The sequence below is a fragment of the Chroicocephalus ridibundus genome, chromosome 7 (genome assembly GCF_963924245.1).
Source record: "Chroicocephalus ridibundus chromosome 7, bChrRid1.1, whole genome shotgun sequence".
NCBI classification, from domain to species: domain Eukaryota; kingdom Metazoa; phylum Chordata; class Aves; order Charadriiformes; family Laridae; genus Chroicocephalus; species Chroicocephalus ridibundus.
The window spans coordinates 8634342-8656816 of record NC_086290.1 but is presented as its reverse complement, the minus strand read 5'-3'; the positions used below and the strand labels follow the sequence as shown (position 1 = coordinate 8656816).

The following is a 22475-nucleotide window of genomic DNA, read 5'->3' as shown; positions in this document are numbered from 1 at the left end:
TGTACATTAAACAGCACATTCAGAAATTAAATCTGAAACATACTTTTTCAGTTCCAGTGTTCATCAGATCTAGATTTCAGAAAGAAACCAAGATAAAAAAGGCAGATGACACCAGAGCAAGGATCCGTAGTTTAGAAATGGTATCGGTATGGAACAAAAAGACAGGCTCTATATAGTGGTCTACATTAATGGGGAGTCAGGTAATGAGGCACCACACAAGCAGTAAAGAGTGACAACCAGTTTTAAATGATGCAGGTGAACAAACATGAGGGGAAAGGTGAGTAAAAAATATCTTGGCAGTAAATGGGTATATCTGCAGGAAAACCATACAGAAGAACCAGACAGAAAAGAGGAGTCAGAGAGAAACAAATTAAGCTGGGGTACTAGAACGAATGCAGGTCCTCCTCCTCATAGAAAAGTCTGCTTATCAAGTGTGGCTTTTTATGCTTATATATAGTCTCATAGTATGGCTACTGGGTGCTGAATAAAACAATACCAGAATACACAGATAAGGCTATCATCTTTAGTATTTTGATACTACAATACAAATAATTGTAATGCTGACATTTCATTTTAAGTCAAACCCACTTACATGTACAACGTATTATATGTCCTATGTTTGCTACTGGTATGTCTGTAAAATTGCTATCAAGGTGCTAGCAACTTACCTATAAAACTTGCTGTGAAGGACATTCCTGCTTTCCACTGAAAATGTAGTTTGATCACTTTTCTTTGTTGCATATAAAGCTTAAAGGAGTGGACTTTAAAACACAACACACCATATAAACTACCAACAACACTTTCTTTCTGGAACATTGGGCATCTACGGGATTCAACCAAATGTTCTCTAAAGAAAAAAAATCTCCAAAAAGTTGCTTAAAAGACAGACCTCCCTTTTTCTGACCAGATAGCCTTTAAATTAAACTGCAAAACCCTTCTGCAAGGTTGCTCTTGGAAAGTAGAAAAAAAAGATTATAAAGCCTGCTATAAGGCAGATGATTATCAAGAACTTTAATGGAATTGAGCGCTGGGCCACAGCAGAGCTACAAAAGAATCCCTTGACCTCAGTGTGTGTTTTTGTTCTAGCACAAAGCACCAAAGTCTACAATGCACTTTTAATGTTGCTTTGATAGTGTGGAAGCCCAACCCTCTACCTAGCTAGAGACTTTTCAAAAGCTTTTAAAGTATCTGCAGGCGTTTTCTCTGTATTATAGAAATGCCAGTATCTACAAGGCTCCCATTTAATGTTGGATGAATCAATTTTGAGCAAGTGACCTGGACCTCTAATGAAAATTTGACCAAAATTAGACCCAAGTCTTTCTTCAAAGTTCCAAAAATATTGACTACATTTATCTTCGTAATCTTCATCTGGCTCTGAATTTCACCTGAAATACTCCAAACAAACAATAGGGGTCAATGCCACAGTTGGATAATTTCTTTCCAAGAACTGTGAATCTTTCTACTGTGAATCTTTCTAACCCCAGCCTGCCTCAGGGAATTAACTCCCCATACAACTTCAGCAGGTAGCATCTGGTGCTTCCAGTGGAGCAGATAGTACCAACACCATCCAGATAGATTTGGGATTGCTACAAACAATTTTTGTGTTATCAAGTATTTGCTCTCTAGAGTACCCACGATGCTCAAACAAACTGCAGGTCTATTCAGACTTTTTAAATTTATTTTTACCAGTGATGTCATTCTGAGGGCAAAACCAACCTGCAGTGATGTCCCTGATGTCAAAGCTCATGCTTTTATTAAAGAATTAATCTGGCCTTTTTGTTCAATCAGTGACACAAAACTAACATTTGAAAGCAAAAAAATTTCCAGTTCAATAAAATAATTCCTTTAGGTGAACTGTCCATGCTTTCATGTACTCCCTGAACTTCAGTGCTTTGGGCTACAAGGGCTTGTTTGATTCATTTAGAAATTGCTAAGGATAGAATGGAAATCCACTATGGTGAATAACATATTTACACATAGAAATATCTGTGACAAAAAAAAAAAAATCAACTTTCTTTGTATTGAAACCTGAGTATAAATTTAAGAATAGACTTGAAACCTTCTCAGACATGTCTCATCAGCCAATTTAGGCTGGTGAGTATATGCTGAGATTGTGTTTTGTGTGAAGCTTGAGTATATCATTAGAAAAAAGCATATTCAATGGTGACTTGCTTCTCTAGTGAATTTGTCACCCATTTGGGGTCACGAAGAGAAAAGGGGGCTGGACCCAGAAAAATGATTATCATGCAGCTTTCAAACATGGGGTTTGACAAATCACCAAAGTGTTGATGTCTGAGAAAACAGCACACTGAGTCTTTCCTCCTTCAGCACCAGCATAGGTTTATGTCAACACTGAAGAATTATATGAATAATTATGACGAGTTTTCCTCTTCATTACAGATACGTATTCCTAAAAAGAAAACAAGGTCAGGAACATTTTAATCTGTGTAGTGACCTGTATAGCCAAAATACTTTTGCTCCTTCAAAGTGCCTGTATTTTAGCTATAGCAGATGAGTATTAAAATCAAGGAAACTGTCTTTGGTGTGACTGCTACTGTATACCATAGTATTCACGTGTCAAGCTGTCTGAAAGAATTAATTCTTCAGTAATTAGCATGTGTTTGCTTGTGCCATGGATTTTTGGCTTTTCCCTTGAAGCTGTTTATCAATGAAAACTCTTAATACATTATAATTAATACAATCACACTTTTCCAGAAGTGGCTGCTAATTTGAAACAGTACTTGAAATATGAAACATTAAACTTTCCCACAAATGCTTTTTTCTTCTCAACATGTCCAATTATTAACTTCTCTATGTAAAGATGTCATTTTTAACTGCCTTGCAATTTTTTTGGCCATTGTGACAATGGGAAATTTCAAGAAAAACACTGACACTTCTACTCCCTTGGGGGAAACAGAATTCTTTTTCTTTGTAAAATTAAGGCTTTTTTATGTTTACAAGGGAGCAAGACTGGCAGAAGCTTGACACATCGTCTTTGCATTCAATAAAAGAATTTTATTTATAGGAATATTTAGAGACCCTGCTGTACCTGTCTGAGCTGTGGAGTCTCTCATGACATGAGGAGAAAGTCAACCTTTTCATCATGTCCTTCCTCTTATTAGGTACTTCAGCATCTCCCACTTCATCACGCTTTCAAAACCCAACTATTTTATTGCAAAGGGCTTGAGGAAGGAGCTCTGAGGATGACTGGACCTGAAAGTGGTAATTGTGGATTCTTGCGTCTCCTGTCCGTGGGAAGTGGGAGCACAAGCAGCATCTGTGCTGCCTGGGCCACATTTGGCATCCTCACTGACAGTACAGCAAAAGCATCCGGGGTATAACATACTTTGGTTTTAAATTTAAAAAAAATATTTAAAATATATGTTTAAGTACAATATGGCACAATATAAATGACTGCTTCATATGGAAATGATCACATGTTCCTGCGATACAGGCATAGCAGAAGGGAAATTTTATATTACTGTGCATTCTTGTATTCTTTCAATTTAGCAAATCAAAAGAGTCAGCAAAATACTTAAATTTGTTTAGATCAACAACTGACAATAAATTAAAACCTTAGCAACTGGCATTTTACATGCTTTTTCTTTAACACACCCAAGAGTAATTCATTATTAGCAAGCGATGAACCAGCATTGGTTCCAGAACGTGATATCAACCCTGAAGACTGTTCAGTTATATGTATCTTGTTTATTAGCTAACTGTTCTGTGAGAACCCCCAACACTGTGAAACTGTTCCACGAGAACAATCAACCAAAAGCCTCCACCAGGATGTGAACTGCCCGCTTTGATCAGCCTGGCTCACAGTCATGGGCTTGACGGCAGCGAAGCATAACATTTACAGAGCCATCCTTCCTGTATAATTCTCTTCTGCTTCTGACAACTAGAAGCTTAGGAGTTGATAACAAAGAAAGCTGAATTTAGTGCTCTCACATCTCAGGTAATTCTCCATACCAACAAGGTTCTTTATAATCTTCACAAGTTCTTCCTTGTGTATTTTTTTCATTAAAAATCTCAAAATGACATGGGAAATGTTCTAAATGAACTTTTTTAAAAGCTGCATAGAGTTTCAGTCTCGAAAAAAATCAGCATCTTTCTAAGAAAACCTTTGTATCAGAAAAATGCCAGAATCTCTATCAAGGAATTTGGTAAAAGAATCTCAACGATATGTAGGAAAGCTCGCTATTCACAAAGAGCAATGTAGACATATAGCAGCAAAAATACCAATGTAAAATAAAACATAGCCTGACGAGAGTGTAATAAAATACAGCACAATACTGATTTAGGGGTATTCAGGAAGTGCACTTAGATCCATGTTTCTAATTTCCCAGGCTTGGGCTTGTCCTGCTGAAATAAGTAATGACCGGCACATTCTGCATTAGGACTCAACATGCTAATGTTAACAAATTTGCTTAGACTTCTATAATTTTTACTGTGCCAATACTATCTATTGCACATAACGTCTCTCATCATCAAAGAGTTTCCTGACATTAACAACTAGATCCCCAGAGCAAAGTCCTTGAGTTATTTTAGATGGTTTGACAAGGCAGAACAAGGATAGCTGGAATCCTGTGTTGAGCCTTTAAGAGATGGCATTGTCTACGGAAAAGAAGATGCTTTTGTAATTGGTATAATTCAGATGATGGAAAGGTCTTTGTATGAGCTATTGGAATTTCCAAAGGGCAGCACTGCCTGGCATCTCTGTGGACTTCTACAGACCTGGGCCATAGACCTACCTGTCACTTTCTTCACGTCATCAGCCCTGAAAAAGGTGAAGAAAAAGGTATTTTCTTTGCAAAAAAGGACTTTGGTGCACAGGTGGGCTGGACCCACAGTGATGATCTCTCCTAACTAAGGGCATCATGAACACAAGGCACAACGGAAGTCTGACTTTGGGGAACGCCAACCAACCTGCTCCATAACCACTACGTCCTGTCAGAGACTCAGATTTGGTGTCAGTAGGAGAAGCAACACATTAATGCTCTCAAAAGCCACCTGCATGACATATTACAGGAACCAATAACAAAGTAATATATCGAAATATATAGCAATTAGGTCTCAGCCACAACCACCAAATACACTGATGAACACCATGGAAGCACTGGAGTCTTTTAAGATAAAAGTTCTGCAAATAGCTGTTTTTTCTTGTTCAGTATCTGCATTAAAAAAAAATTAAACCCAAACATTTCACATCAAGTCAAAGTCAAAGTTTTAAGAATTTTTGGGTGGAAGCAAAAAAATTACTTCAGTCTGAGGAAAAATAATTCTGAACAATCTTAAGTGAGTTATATTCTTTTGGGCAATTTCTAGTAACAGAAAGAAAGTCCTTTATTCACAGAGTGAGGAGCATGTATTTCTCTTCTCAGGGCTAGTGCCTGCCCACTCACAGAATCCTCCCAGAGCCTCACACTGCATTGTTCAAAGTTCTGGTCACTTAGTTGCTGTGATGGAGCCAAGTTATGGCTGGGTTCTTAGAGAGGGAAGAGTTTAGGGATCTTTTCTGCAAGTAAGCCAGACAGACTTTATTTGGTTGAATTTGGGACTGAAAAGGCTGTTCAAGTCAATAAAGCATGCAAACATTTTCCTACTACCCCAAAGAGAAATGTGTTTCGACATGATACATCTATTCAGCCCCACTTGCTGATTGACAGTATTAGTGAAATGAAAGAGCTTCTTGCTAGCAAAATCACTTACAGTGTCCTGAAAACACTGAATCAGATTTTAACTATTGCTGCAGCCTCTGCCTGCAAAGGGAACTTGCTAAAGGAGAATCTTTGTCATTCGGAGTTGGTTCCTTATGCTGGTGACATACTGCTCGAATACAGATCCCAAACAGAGTTCTGTTTTGTCCTCCATTGCCTATTAAATATTTTAACATGTACTGAGGTTAAAAATTAGTACATGCCAATCAAGAAACAGGGCGGATAGTGCTACCCTCCTGAAATGTGTAGAGCACAGGCACCTTTATTTTCAATAACAGCTTTAAGGTTTTCTGAACAGACATCTGGTTTGCTACTCCTGATTTAGTTTATCACAGTAGTTATTATGCTATTCAGAATTTTATTCTGAATTTTACTAACTCAAGGCCAGATGACAGAGTTACAGTATATCAGTATTATTCCCACTGCAAATATCATGCACGACAACCCTCGAGTTAAGCCACTATATGTAACCCACTAGTTTTGCAGGTTGAAATGATCTTTCATAGCCAGATTCCAAAGCCCTTCTGTTGAGCATTACTTTGATTCACAATTGGTAATAGGACCTACTCATCTTTTATATAGTTGGTGAAATATGGCTTTCCAGGAACAGATCTAAATAAATGCTAAAGCTGACGTTAGGTGGGCATACAAATAAAGTAATGAGAATTAAACATGTTTTTTTCCAAGATTTGAGACAGCAATAAAATCCAGTGTAAAATATAATTTTGTACCTATCACATGACTCTGACATGTAGTCCTTGTCATGGTGTCCTCGTCGTCTTCTTGCAGGTTTTCTGTGACTACTTTAGCCTGTACATAGTACAACAACAAAAGTGAAGAACATCTGTGACTCTGTTTATGTTGCTTCATAATAACTACAGAATATCTTTTCAGAAATAAACCAGAGTAAAGTTACAGGGCAGCTAGAAGTGGAAGTATATGTCTGTCTCATTGTATGAATGATTTCGGAGGATAACAACTCTTAACTTCATTCAAAGTCACAACATGCAGCAGTCAAAAAATACCCTTGGAAGATGCAATTTCTCAAGAAATTATGCTCAGGTCTCCTGACCTCTTTGTTTCTCTCTAGAAAAAACATGTTTCAGATTCTCTGCTAAGAAAATGTGAACTTAATACATGATGTGGTATCTCTCTAGTTTAGTTTGCAAACACTGAACTTTGGTGGTTTTGCTTCCACCTCTGTTTAAAAGCATTTATTAGCTAAACGGGGAGAAAAGATTAGTTTAAGAATGCAGTGCACACTAAGATCCTGTATATGTCATTCAAGTATGTGTTATTCAAATACCCTAGATAGTCTATTTTTCAGATGAAGGCATATTTTCGCTCTGTTCTTCTGCACTCCTATTTCCAAAATGTATACATAATCTCAGCATCTTCCTAACATACAGTGAAAACCCCCTCCATTACATGCCATCAGATGCCATAATTCAGATCCTGGGACATATTTTTCTGCCACACTACATAAATCAAACAGGAATGAAGATACTTTCAGGGTGATGAGAGGAGGAAAGCCAGCACTGCAGAAAAAATTACTTTCGATATCTCAGAGATCTTAAATTATTTGTTAATCACTCTCTGCTGTTTTAAACCACATACAGCACATTCACAGTAACATTAAATATGTTCTATAATCTAAACCAGTAGAAGTTATCATCATTTGCATGACATATCTTTGATCATAGTATATATTTTGCTTGTCTGGCTTACACAAGTAGCCCTGTTGACCTCTTGTGACTAGCCTCAGTAAGACATGAAAGACTCGCTCTCTATATTTATAAAAGTGCATTTATAATCTCTTCATCCCAGGGATCTGATGACATCTTTTTTCTTCTGAAATGAGGCTCTTCAGACTATGGGAAATGAAGAGGAGAGTATGTGATCATTTGGTATCGAATTCTGGGTAAAACAGTTTCTGCCACTTGCATGCTGCGTGGCGGTCTGTGGCTTGCTGCTCGTGTGTCATTTCACAATATTAGGATAGATCTCTGGGTATTCCCCAAACACCCAGACTGCAGACAGACAGTGCTATACAAAACCCTGGGTGTCTTGATTTTGGTGCCACGCTTCCACCTCACAAAGTAAAGCCCATGGCTTTTCTAAATTACAATGGGCTGTAATAAAATCACAAAGATGAAATGAAGCAGTGCAGCACAAAAATGATTGTATCTCACCTTAAGCTCCAGCCAAGGACACGGAAAAGTATTGGAGAACGTGGAATATCCTTGGTGTGGGCTAAAATATTATGTATTTCTGTTGGCTGGCCTTTAGAGCAAAGTGCTTTTTTGATGAACACTAACGGGAAGCGTATCCCTCTGAAGGTGAATGCACAAGGCTGCCATTGGTGGAACATTGCTTTTTCCATAAATTCAGTGGCAGTCAAGCAATAACATTCTTTGCACGAACAGAAATCAGAGGTAATTGGTGCATACGTTATGGCATAATAGTGCCCCAAGTCTTTACCTGGTATATCATAAGATAAGAGATTTAATCATCAAAAATTAAATAGGTTTTTAAAGAAAAAATGCTAGAAAATTAATGTTAAGAAATGTTATGGCCAGGATTTAAAGAAGCAGTATATATATGATGTGCACTTTTGAAATACAGAAGCTTCTGCACTGAACCTGTATGACTAAATACACTTCACATTGTTCAAAAAAGAAAAGAAATCTTCCTAAGTTTAGGGCTTTTGAAAAGATTTGTGCTGTTTTCTCCAAAAGCATTCATTTTGTCTTTTTACAAGTAAAAAAATGCACAACACGCCAGTCTACTGCATGTGACTGTTTTCACTCACAGCTATCTCCCAGTCCTTTGCAAACTGCTTCAAAGTGAGCAGACACCAAAGAATAACTGGAAAGATAGTAATAAGATGCATGAACTTTGAATTTAAAGACTTTCCATTGTTTTTCTTATAGAAGTTTGGAGGACAAGATGAGATTCCACAAACCGTGTATTTTACGGTATATCTCTTTCATAAATTAGCATTAAGAACTGTAAGTATGTTTTTAATCTCATTATTTTAGATGTCCTCAGTCTTTTGGCACTAGATATTTCTTTCAGGAATTAAGTGCCACAAAAAAATACAATATGAAACTCACAATGATGAAGCATATCATGTAACTTAATCTTCAAGACAATGCAAAAATACTTTGATTCCCAGCGAAAAAAAGTGTATGGTATAGGACAGGTAATGCCTTTTCCCTATGACTAACATGTCCTTAAATAGTATAATTAGCACTTCTCCGTTATTTATGTATATTAAGGACAATCTTTGTAGTTCCCTGATAAAACAAAGTGTGTTTCTTGAAGATATACTTAAAGTCCTAAGTGACTATTACTGCTGCATTTAGAAAGACTTCTCAAAATGACGGACAAGAAGCACAGCAAATTATTGCAGCATTTAGAAAATAAAAAGCTAGCAAGAAATTGTAGAAGCAATGTGTAGAGTTTTTTGTACTTCTGTACAGTGAAGATATACCCTAAGCTGTCAGGACCATATTAAATGGGGCATAGTTAAACTGAGTGGCTCTGATAAGGGGCTCTGCTTTGCTATCAAAGTTCTAGATCAGTTGGATTGAATTTCCTGCATATTGCACATTTCCAGACTTTCATTCTCTCTCTTTCCTTTCAGTGACACTACAAGGACAGCCTTAGATATGCTTATAATTTGTGGTTTTATAATGCAGGAGACATCTACATTTTCGAAGAAGAGACGATACCACAGGAGCCAGGAGGAAAAAGTCTTCCAACACATTCATTCTGCATACGTTCTCCATAAGTTTTAAAAAATGACCTTGCAGATGTTCTTAGGAACGACATCTGCATTAAAGTAAAAAAACATTTGCCTGAAGTTGAAACCATGTGCGGGATACTTAAGCACCCTAAACACCAGTACTTAGCTAAAAGTTTTTCCAGTTCCCATTATGAAGATTTTTGAAATTTGTTTTACCCTTGAAACACATCCCAAAGAATTTGTATTTCAAATTCTCTCAGATGAAATAGTTGCATGTGCTGTACTTCAGTAACTCAGTTTTATCAGAACAACGAAAGTAATAGGCTCAAATTCATGTTCAGAATTATATTTGGCACAAGTTTTCAAACTATTTTCTGAAAATTGTGATTATTTTTAATAATCATAATAATAATACAGTCAAGACAGCTATCAGGAATGAGAAAATAATGCTCACTGAGTTAAAGCACCTCTGTTCTCCTGGTGCTTCTACTTTAAAACATCATGGGAAAGGTCCCTGTTAGGCAAGAAATTACTCACTAAATTCTAAGGTTAATTATTAGAAACATCACAAGGAAGGGAACCCATTCAATCTGACTTTAGGCTACAATCCTAGACTCTGTGTGTATGCTTCTGGATGCAGAAAAGTTAGCCACTCACATAATCTTTTGAGAACCAGAATCTAGCAGCTAACAGAAAATAAAATTATTTTTCTTCTAAATTGGAACTTTTCTACTCGCTGGGTAAATTAAAGTATCAAGTATAGCTAATACCTTATGGAAGCATAAAACTAACTACAGGGCATTAACAGGAAAATTTTCCATGGTACAAAGAGAGACATGGGTCAAATATACGTTTTAGCTTTTGAGACTCCCTCTTAAGTGAAAAATATTCCCAAACGTGGTCAAATACTTTGCCTTTTCCCCGCCAGCATTGCACTTTTCAGGTTTACTGATTTCTATAACGTTCAGAGGAATGTTTAATACTGGCACGCAATTTTGAGGGAAAGGAGGAAAAATAATAAAAAAAAAGCAAATGGTCTTATTATTTCACTGTACTGCAGTATGATTATAGCATCATTGTGCATATATCTCCACTGGAATTGAACTGCCAGCAGAAGCAGTAGAATCTCCATGACTAGCTGTATAATCTGGCCTATAGTCAAGCTGCCAACTTTCATACTAATTCAGAATTCTCTAGCTAGACAAAGTCTTTCTATCATATATAAACACTTACTATCCCGTGTGTCTGTACCGGCAATAAGGAACACATCCAGAAGTTAAAAAGAAGGTAATAATGTTTTCATGTACCAAAGCACTTACCAGGGTCTGATTCTGCATTTCCATATCAGCTTTTGTGTTGCTGTTTTTCTTGTGGTTTCCTTGAGAGCTGATAGAGTTGCCGTGAAGAGAGGAGCCCTGGGAGCTGCCCTTCGACACACTCCTGTAGGAAACATTATTTGATCCACTTTCTGTCTGCTGAGCTGCTTTCTTATCAGCTCTGCAGGTAGAGAGTGATTCCTCTGATAAATTACATTGCCCTTCTTCAATCACTCTACTTTTCCATTCCTTTAATGTTTAAAGTAACCTCTCTGTATCTTTCTGTCTCTAGACCTTTGAGTGATAAATGTTTCTAACTAGCCTTGATCAAATCTGTCACTTGCAATTTCAGGTAGTATATCAATTTAGTCTTTCACATATAATGATTTATATTATATTTTGGACTGCTGTGGGGCAAACGTGCAAACAGAGTATAGCAATTGCTAAGTTCTTCTATGACCAGAGGCTGTAGTAGTTAGAAATGTAATTAATTCTGACTAGTTACCAAGTATGTTTGCTGGTTACAATACACGAAGATGGAATACATTAAAACATGTACCTAATTATCCTCTATCTTTACGCACCATCTGCTTAGATTCTTGATTACTGGAATCATTTGAATCTCTCTCAACTTGGATGTAACTTGCCATTCTTTAATTTCAGAGTTTGGTTAACGAAGTAACATGAACAAAAACATTATTAACGTTTGTTCCTGTAGAGATTAAAGTCCTGATAGTGTACCTACTGATTGCTACTATGCATTCTTTGTCAAAAAGGAAAATACACTGAACTCAGCATCTGGGCATCTATAAAGCTACAGCATACAACACCACATCCCAAATTCTGTTCCAGAGTTTTACCTGTTTAAAAGCTCTTTCATAAAACTGTCTTTTGGTGAGTATGTAGCTGTGGTGGAACCTTTGACTTTTTCACACTCAATCTCACCAGGCGTGTCTCGTGAAGATTTCATAATTTTGCACTCCATGACATCAGCTAAAATGTCACCACCGTCTGTTTTCTTGTTAATTTCATTTTCTATTTCACAGTGTTCAGTTTTCTTTTTCTCTTTTCTTCTTTCTAATTTTGCCTGCTTAATTCCAAATCCTGGAACTTTTGCATCTTTTTTTTCTACCTTTGTTTTAGGAACATCAGTTTTCCTGCTACTCAGTGCTGGGAGCTTACTCTTTCGAAAGCCAAACCAACTAGCTATAGAGGGCCCAGTCTTTTGTTTAGTCTCCGCAGTGGGAGATCTGGTTTGTCCCTGACCCTTTTGCATATTTTCTTGGATGCATAACATGACTTTCTCCTCTATTGTAGGTTGTAGAGCTGGTGAACTCAAAACATTGGTAACCTTCTCAGAGGCTTCTGCTAACTTCAAAGACATTTGCTGTCTTCGTGACTTTGTTCCTTCCAGTTTATGAGGACACTTTATTCGATCCGAGCTTTGAAACGATGAAACTTGTTTGGAAGATACAGAAGCTGACGCTTCTAAGTCCAATTCTGCTGGCAGAACACTTTTTTTACTTAGAGCTTCATGTTTAAAACTTTCAATGCTTTTCTCACTCTGGACAGATAGACTGCGTGCATCCTTCTGAGAAAATGGTTTGTTTCCATCACATTTTGAAGTGTTGTGAAACAAGTCTACTTTTGAAGATGATCTGAAGGGCAGTTTGCTTGGGCTTCCCTGCTGGCTATTGCAACTACTCATATTTCCAAGAGAATCTTGTCTAGAATAAGAATTTTCTGTGGTTTTAGGAGTATATGAAAGAGTCTCTGGTGTCACTGCTGACCCAGGACTGGCCTTGATTTGAAGTCCTTCCATGGCTGAGTTCTGCCTTGTTAGAGAATTTCCTCTATCGGAAGTGTTTGTAATTATCTGAGTCCGTACTTTTCCGAGACCTTCTGTCACAGGGGCAGATGGCTTTTCCCCTGTATGAATGCTAAAACTCTGACTACGAGCTTTCGCTCCATTCATGCCCAGCGCTGGCTTCAAGTGCGACTTGTTACTAGAAGAAACAGATCTCTTAACTAATTTGTTTTCTAATCCATCTACTCTGTCTACCACCAAGTTGCAGTTCTCATGTGAATAAGGTGATGCTGTATCCATATTAAGTCCCACAGCAAAATTATTTTTTCCTTCGGTATCAGATGTAGAGTCTTTTAATTCAGCATCTGTTGCACCTCTAGTGCTTAGACTTATAGATTCATTTTGCTTGTACTTACTGGAACTCACATTACTCTTGGAAGCTGCATTTATACTGTCTTTTTCCTGCTTCCCTGGTACAGTGGAGCTCTTTCGGAGAAGTTGGGGAGATTTGACAAATAATTTCAGTCCTACAGGGAGACGGGTTTTCATTCCTTTCTCATTAGAGTTTTGGGTAGCATGTGCAGTGTCACTACCATGAAACAGTGTTGACAACGGGGAATTGTTTACCTGAGACAGTAAAGGCTCACTTGTGCTTGTTGTACGACATTGAGGAGTTGCGGGGAGAATGTTTGGCATCTTTTGTTGCTGATCCACCCCACTGTCACTGGAAATAACTTTTTTGCTGGAATGTGTGTTTTGTGAAGAAGTTGTTTCCAATGACGGACAACCTAGAGAAAAGGACCTGTCTGTTTGAAAATCTGTGTTGGAAAATTCATGATTCCTGTGGAGACCCAGCTGATTAGAGCTTTTTGGGCAGACTTGCTTTGTGGAAACTTTGGAAAGTCCTTGGCATGCACTATGGGGTTGCTGAGATATGCAGTTATTTTGCCTAATTGCTTCTGCATTTTCTTGAAGGTAAGATAATTCAGTTTTGGCCCCAGAAGATACATTTTTTGCTTGCATTTCATGACTAGATTGATTATGAAAGCCAGAGTTCACAGTTCCTTTTAATGGTGATGATTTCAGTATATTTTTTGCAGTTTCGCTGGGACCAGCTCCACCTAACTTTACCGCTACAGGTGGTGAATGAGCATAATTAGGCCGAATCAACAGGGATGTTGACCTGCCTGGGGGAACAGGTGGGGATGGTGATCGGGCTTCCACAGTTGCTAAATCACAATGAAAGTCTCTGGTTGGAGGTTCTCCATAGTCACTGGGATCTATAAGGTGCTGAGGCAAAACTGGTGATGCTGGGCTCTGATTCTTTGGATACTTTGACCTGTTGCCTCTGCCTGGACGTTTCAAGCCGGGCAGGAGGTGGGCAGGGGGCTTTGGAACCTGGAAGTTGACTTTTGAGTCAAAATTATGAGGTGGACTTTGTGCCTTTTTGAATTTTGAAAGCTTTACAGGTGGCAGAGCAGGTGATTTTTCAAGGGTTACAGGGCCCACTGATTGAGCTACAGGGGTCTCCTCGCTCTCTGTCATCACAGTTTTTTGTGGAGAAAATTTACCTCTGCCAGGTATTTTAGTCAAGTTTGCCTTTTGACTGATTCCTGCATGCACAGTGGAGCTTGAATTGGCCTTGTATGACACATCATACACTGGCTTCACTAGTTTTTGTCGGGGAGTATTTTGCAGTGTCACTCTTTCACAGTGTGAAAATTCACTGGTGGTCATGGGGACAACTGTATTTTTATTCCCTGTATTATCTTCAAGAGTCTGTGTCTCGGTTTCATCTTCAGGTCTTTGTAAAGCAGCGTAGTTTCTAGCATTGGTTCCTGTCTGCAAATCAGTTATTCCCTGAGGTATAAGTTCAGTATATTCTGCACTGGACCTAGTTTGTGGCTCGTTGATTGAAATTTCATTTCTTGTTACAGTGACAACTCCTGTTTGATGTGAGCTGAATTCAATAGGCTCACCATCCTCAGCATCAAATATTACGGTAATGCACTCTTCAGAAGAGGTCTTTTTTATAACCTTTTGTTGTTTAATGAAATTACATGTCTTTGGCCTAGCGTCTGAGTGAGCAGATATGTGTTCTTCCTCTTTGTCAGTAGATACAAACTGAGAATTCTCCGTGACTTTGAGCACGTCAGAGATCTTTGTGTACTTCTCAGAAAAAGGAGTTGCTAATAAATCTGATGGACTTTTCTCATCACTGCTTTCTATATGCAATTCATCCAAGACTTCATTGTCATCAGTATCTGAAAGCTGAAAATTAAGGTCCTTCCAGCCTGTATTAGCATGGCTTTGATTTAACTGTAACTCAGGCAGCTTTGCTCTGGTGCACGATTTTACTTCTGCCTGAAAACCACTGACAAAACTTGTCAATTTTTCAGGTCTTTCCTTTGAATTAAAATATGAACTTCTTTCTGGCAAATGTTTCCTATTAGGATCCCAGTCAAAGAAACTGTCAGAAACGCTGTGAGTTAATTTGTTGCAATAGGTCCTGCAGTCTTTGCTTGGTACTTCCTGCAGCATCAGTAAGGATGAAGAGTCATCATCTGCGTCATCATGTGAATCTGAATCATAAGAGAAAGTTTTGTTATGTTCAATGCAAATACTTCCTATTTCCATTGGCTTACAATGAGCCTGTTCATTATGGCTGCCGCATTTAATGCCAGGGGAATATATTCCTTCATTAGAGTTCATGCAATCTTTGTAACCCCATTTTGATATTACTGAAGGTGATTCAAGTAATATTTTTTGCTTCTGTAATTTCTTCAGCCCTTCTAAGATATGGTTTTCCTTGATACGAGTTGGAGGTAGATCATCTGCAGGACTTGAGAGGTTGCTTGGGAGCGAAGAACCAATGCTTATTCTTTTATCCCAACTCACGGATGACTGTTGAAACAAAATAAAACTCACATATTACTCACAAATGCTGTTAATAAAAAGTGTTACCGTTTTAGTAAAGAGATTTAGGAGTTGCACAGAGCATTACACTTCATCCATTGCTATTAATAGTAATGTTCTTTTTTTAATAAAGGATTTCATAGTGGTGTGAAGGCTGCAGCGCACTTAAAACCTGTAGGAAGAACAATACGAATGAAAGGATTAAGATAAAAAAGAAGAACAATTTGGATTGTGAAAGACAGAATAAATGCCAGAATAAATGAGGAACCTGTGAGCAAATGGGAGTGATAAAGGAATTGTTAAAAAAAAATTAAAAGAGAGGAGAATGAGAGGGAGGGAGACATCGGGGAGAGAACTCTTACTGGGTTTAGTGATGACTGTTTTAAATATAAAAGTGAGAAGAAAGTGAAAAAAAATTCTGAAATAGGCAGCTTTTCAATTAATCTTGTTTCAGATGAATTTAAGCTAATAAATGAAGAAAATTAATTTGATTTACCCTTTTGCTGCATGTCTTTCCATCATTCCAAGTGTAGGAGGAACCACTGGAATATTCGCTGCAAGCACTTGAGAGGGAAAGTTCACTGCTACTGCAGCTGCTCCGGGGATACAGGCGGCTAGGACCTGTCATATTTAATTGACTCTGGCATTTCAAGACAGGTGTACTGGATTTCACATTGTGCCGGCATTCCTAAAATATGAGAAGAAATAGAAATATCTTATGGGTGGAAACAGATCATTTAACTTCCCCTTGATTAAGAAGGACAAAGAAAAAGCAAGTAAGCTACTTACATCTTCCTGTTCTGCCATTAGCATCTGGTGAATTTAATACAGAGAACCAAATTAAAAATTGCTAACATTTTCATTTGTCAGCGGGATAATCTACGATCCTCCATTTTTTTCTTCTTTATTTTCAAACTGATATTCCGCTCTTGTTTTGCTAAGTATTATTCTGAGTCTATTTGAATTATGCTTCGTACATAAGCAGCGTGCTCCAGTAAGATACAGAAAACAAAGTTATAAGAATACAAGTACATCTTGACAACTGCATTATAGCCCTACAATGTAACAGATGAGGCTGTACACCCTGGACAAGGTAAATTAATTTAGTATCTCAACCAGAATGTCCACTGAGAATGGAATCTCTCCATTACAGTCTAATTTTGGTTTCCTATCTAGTTCAAAGCTTTGTCTAAGAAACTCTCTGACGTAGGACAATCCATCTTTGTGTCGCTCGCAGACAGCTGAAGCCTCTTGCTTATGCAATTTATTGACACTTTATGGCTGCCTTTAGTACTTGTGTAGTTATCGCCCCTCTCCAAATGCAATTTCAGCTGACTGTGACTAAGTGCCAGCTTTGAGGAAGAGAGTAATGAAGAGCAGATAGCACTTTAGGTAAAATATTAAACCTCTGTAGGAGTATCTAGGATGCCTTTAATTTGTTTTCAAACTAATACTCTTGTGCCTAACAGTGTTAGAGCTTCTTTAATGTTAAGTGCCTGCACCATTCTTTTACGCTATTCTCCAGTTTCCTCGCAGAATCAGACATCTTTTTAATTACCAGGAACACCAGACAGTGCCATGACTCTCTTCCATAAAACTTTGCTTTGGATTTAATTAAGGCAGAATATAATTGTGCAAGCTCAAACAATATTTATTGATTTTTGTATGTAGATATAGCCCAAATTAATTTTGCTTAGATGAAAATTTTACATTCATATTCAGAAGACACAAGAAATCTGGTTATAGAATCCACAAAACAATTATCAAAACTCTATATGCAGCAGATATAGCTTCTTCATGCAAACCTCTGGAAAAACGCTCAGTTTATAGGCACTTCCCATACGCCAACATGTTTGTTAGACTTCTGCTAATTTCTTCCATTTATTCCCTCATGTCCTTCCATTTATTACTACTAGGGTTGAACCTTTTTTCAGTTAAATGGGAGAGAGCAGAATCTTTACTGCTGAGGAGTTCATCAGTACAGCTGTTCATTGCTCAACTGACATAATAATGTTCTGTTTTTGACAAACGTAACTACAGGGCAAATCATTATTCTCTGTCACAGGCAAAACCTATGAATGGGAAAATCATTTAGAGGTAGCAAGAGCACATTTCACCTCTGGGAGTTATTGGTACATGTTCTCCTAGGAAGTCAAATGGATGCAGGAGGAATAGCCTTTAAATCCACTGGCTCTGGGAAGAATCCATCTTTCAGCATCAGAGGCAGGCTGATGCCTGTGTTTTTGGCTCTGAAACAGACTTTCTCGCTTTGTTGAGACAAATTACTCTTTATTTCTGACATCGTGGTTCCCATGGGAGACCCTCTCTCATCAGTTTCCTCAGCTATGACGGCGTCATTCCCTGTAAGGTTGACTGTGTAGAGGCCAATGGCAGCATCTGCTTGTTCTGGCTATTTCATTGTTTTTCAGCTGCGGCACTGGGAAAACATGTCATGTCAAATTTCTGCCCTTTATACTAGGCTATGTCCCAGTCATCACAGTGTTTAGGGGAAGGATGCCCGTAAAATCCTTTCCTGTAAGAATCTACTGCAGGAGAAAAGAGGAGATCAGAGGATAGTGACAAGTACTGCCTTCCCTTCCTGTCATCTTCAGCTAGCCTGAGAGCCTTTCCACCCCCTCACTTGGTTTCCTTTGCACCTCGAGAGAGGAGAAAGGCATTTGGTCCTACAGTTTTAGCAACGGGGCAAACGGCGATATCTAAGCAAAGCAAAAGAACAGTACATTACTGTAATCATCTTTATTGTTTAAGAGATGAGAAAATGTGCAAAAAATATCATGCTATTACAAGTTCTGAAGTAGGATATCTACCCAATTTCTAGATTGCATTCAGATCACTAAAGAGAGAGTGGGATTTTCTCCTGTGATTTGCCTTTATTCTCTAAATTATCCGAGAAAGTACTTTGAACAGTAAGTTTATGATGCATTAATTAAATATATTTAACTTGCATATGGGTCTATTAACTGACATGGTGGAATTTTAGTTTTTTGTAATCATGACTCTTAAGTCATTACCTTTAACGAAATTAGAGTAAATAGGCCTCAACGTAGTATTACAATTTAAATACCTAATTTTTGCTAGAAATCACAGAAAATTGAAAGATCAGACTACTAAACCCACAAAACTCTGTATTAGAAAAACCTAACCTGAAGGCTTAATTACATATAATGCAAAGGTTCATTAGCATTTTTGTGAACCTTTGAAACAATGCCTTTTCATTAAAGTATGCATTACAAAGGAGATTACATTTTTGTTGACACTACTATACTTCAAGATCAAAGGCACACACAGGTTCAATGTTCTGCTCTTGTCCTCTTTGTTTCCCTCTATCTGTATGTGACTTTTGTTTTTTAAGCTACTTTTCTCTTTGACAATGAAACATGAAAGCCACACTGGCTAACGTTTTGCCAAATAAGCACAAAGCTAACCCCATCTGAAAAAAAAAAAAAAGCAGAGCCCATGAATTTTTAAAAGTTCATACATAATATATCATAAAAGTAGGATGAATAATATGGTGTATGGGCTTTAATAAAAAGCTCCTTGACCGTTTCTCAGAGATTCTGAGATGTAATCAATACCCAAAAAGGTATCTCGGGGACATTGCTAAGATTTACGCTTTTTTGCACAGAGTGACACTATCTGCTTACTATATCAACTGAGGACACAATATTGAATTTCAGAGAACAGAAGGAAGAAGAAGTATTGTTATCTGCCTCAACAGTGTTTCATTCAGAGATCAGCTTTACGGCTCATCCCCGACATCAGACTTCGGAGGCCAAAAGGAGGGTTCCAAACAAGGGGTACAAGGACAGCACAAAAACTCACGTGGATCTGAGCCTCAGCAGCTCGAGATTGCATCAGGCTTCTGTTTCGTTCTACTTCTGAAAGCAAATCCCCAGATGAGAGGTCCAAGATGCGTGAATGGAGTTTCTGGGGGGGCAGACGGGAATGAGCAGAGCATAAGCATTTGTCAAATAAGCAGCAGATCAGCATTTTTAAAATTCCAAACTCTGCTGTTAAATTTCAAGGGAAATGAAGAGCCGGAGGTAAAAGGATTTGTTCTAATTTGAAATGTTGCTCCTTGTGCTTAGTTTATCCAAGACTTCCCGTCTGCAGAACAGATCATTCTTCATCGAAAACAAACTCTGCTTTTTCTTCTAGTCACTGTTTTGCAACTTATCATTACTTCACATGCAACAATGAAAAATGAACACAAGTCCCACCGTTATCCATAGTTTGACAGGCTTCAGGAAAAAAGCATAAAAATGAACTCCAAAATTAACATTTATAAACCAATCAACATGTTAATGTTGTTTTATTTACGAGCTGTTACACCTTAAGTGAATGATTGCAAAAATAACCCTATTTTTAAACAGCATTGATCTGCTGAAGGCCTCCTTTGCGCACATTTTAACTCAAAGTCATTAATGTCATCTGTTAGGAACAATTAATGTGAATAGAAAATAATTGCATCAGGGAACTAGGGACTCAGAGGATTTTGTGCATTAATATTCACATGCTGTTCGATTATATACACAGTTCTTTTTTCAGTTTTGCTTGGAAGGATGGCTAAGCTTGTGCCTTTTCCTCTATGTTCACCTGTATACTAATTACTAAGGCTTTCAGTGTGCATTAAGCCTGATTTGTTTTAATTGCAGTTTCAATAAAATCCATGATTCATGTGAATGCCTTGACCGATGACTTAAAAAGAAGAAATATCTGCAGTCTTGTCAGTCACTGGACCAACATATCATGTAACAGGCAGTATGGATCTGACAGTCCACTCAAATTAATGAAAAAGAACTTTTAAAAAACCTTCAAACAAAAGGACTTCGGATTAGGCTCTTTTCATTTTCCCATTAATTCTCCAGGCTTGCAACCTGAGAGACCACATCTACCTCCTCCTCAGCACCGGGGTGCTCAGCTTGGAGGAACAAATGGTGCAGACCCTGCCAGGGTGCTTTGCCAGGGCGACCCCGTGAAGGATGCAAACCACAGAGACTTGTTGAGGCTGCATGAGTGGCCCATCAACCTGTCCATCCAAAAACCCTGGTCAAAGAGGAAAAAAGAATCTGTGGACCCAAAAGCCCTTCCATGCTGTGCAGTAGTAGTAATGGTAAGACAGTTCTTTGCAGGGCCCTGAAACATCAGTCATGCGGTATCTTATGTCCCGCTACTCCCCAGCCTGCTCTCTTGGTACCCACTGCAGAAATTCATCTGCTAGAGAACAAAGCAGGCAGCCACTCCTGCAGCCTCTGTAATTTATCTACATGCTGTGCTTCAGGCATCTATTCCAGAGAATCTAGCAATTTTTTTTAAAAACTGCTAATTATAAATTTGGGAGTGATTTCTCAAGAGTTACATATTCATCCAGGTTTTTCCACGAGGTATTATCTGTTGTAGACTGATTATGGAAAATATTTTCAATGATCAATATTCTGTAAAAACTTACTTTGTCCAATATATTGTTGAACAGATTAAAATGCTATATGCATTCAGTATCCAAGATATTTTTCATTATAAATATTAACTACATCCAGGCTATGTGGTTTTTAACACCAGTGATACCCACCGCCTAGTTATTCAGTGTGCACCTTTTAAAGTTTTATTACTAGAGCTACTGTCAGGCGTTTGTTCAAGATTTAAGCTCCAGGTAAAATGCCTTCCCAAACTCATAGATTTACTTAGTGTATGTGTTATTCTTGACAATAATTCCAACTGCATTGCTGAACCACCAGAGAATTCCACTGTTTTCAGAATCAGAAGTCACCGACGTTATGAACAAGTGGTGTACTTGCTCTTTGCAGAGGAATTAATTACTTCCTCCAGTGAAACCAGTCACCTGATTTTTGCTTACAGATACTTTTTAGCGGAAGTTACTCTAGTCAGATCTGTGCGTTAGAGATGATGACTGGGGACATCTGAGATGGATGAACGTTTATATTTGAACATCTATTTTCCCAGAAAAAAATATTCTAGAAAAACTGCTATAGGAGTTTTACAGTTGTAAAACTGTCTTCCCATTTTTCCAGCAAGGCATTTTAAATACTTCATTGCCTAAATGGGAACACGTATGCATCTCAATAAGGGAAACTAAATATACCCCTATAATGTCATCCAGTGGAATTTCATGTGCTGCTGTTATTGCCCATATCAGACATAAGACCAGAGATCAGCCTGATTGGAACAGGCAGAAAACAGGAACAATTTTGGGGCAGTGATAAGACGTAGCCCAGCAGAGCACGCTGTAAACGGCTCGGAGGTAGGGCGGTCCCTCCACACTGGCTCAGTGACCAGAAGGACTGGGCTGCACAAGGGTCATGCTTTGTTTGAATCATCTTTGCCAGTGTTAAACTCTGTGACTCTATAAAACTGTAATAACAAAGGTGAATCAGCAGACTAAAATGACTAACAAAGAAGGAAAGTGTGTTTTCAAGATGTATAATGTGATTATATTTCTGTATCAAACAAGAGATCACCACACTGGGAATATTCTCCCCCACACATATGCAAATAAACTAACAGACACACAGCCAGCACAATGACTAGCATTAACAAACAGCATAACAAAGTTTGAGATCATTAATTAAATACAGTCACAAAGCACTGAAGCAAGTCATCCAATTACAAAAGAAAAATGATAAGAAAATTGTTTTTCTTTCATTTATTTTTTCTTTTTCCTTCTCCATTTTCTAATTCAAAAATGGTAAAACTCTACTATTTGTTAAAAAACCTCATTAATGATCCGTTTAAAATCAAGTATCAGATTGTGCTAACTATGTATCCTGATTCTGAGTTCTTCTCAGATGCGCAAAATGTGCTGTGTCCTTTATGGTTATTTTCAGACGACAGTCACATAACTAGATCAAGGAGTTACTGCTGCTTTGAAAATTGTACAATATTAAAATCACTGTTGATGCTATCATGATGCAACGGAACAAATGGTA

General features: G+C 37.9%; 1 protein-coding gene across 1 annotated transcript in view; it reads right to left on the bottom strand.

Moving 5' to 3' along the window:
• The window catches only part of NCKAP5 (NCK associated protein 5), a 371629-nt gene that overhangs the window by 46986 nt on the left and 302168 nt on the right, over positions 1-22475 (bottom strand). Inside the window, exons 10-14 of the mRNA XM_063340758.1 lie at positions 19354-19458; positions 16007-16198; positions 11648-15498; positions 10791-10911; positions 6452-6530 (exon numbers count right to left, since the gene is read on the bottom strand). Of these exons, the coding sequence (XP_063196828.1) occupies positions 6452-6530; positions 10791-10911; positions 11648-15498; positions 16007-16198; positions 19354-19458 (4348 nt within the window). The remainder of the gene's footprint in view (positions 1-6451; positions 6531-10790; positions 10912-11647; positions 15499-16006; positions 16199-19353; positions 19459-22475) is intronic.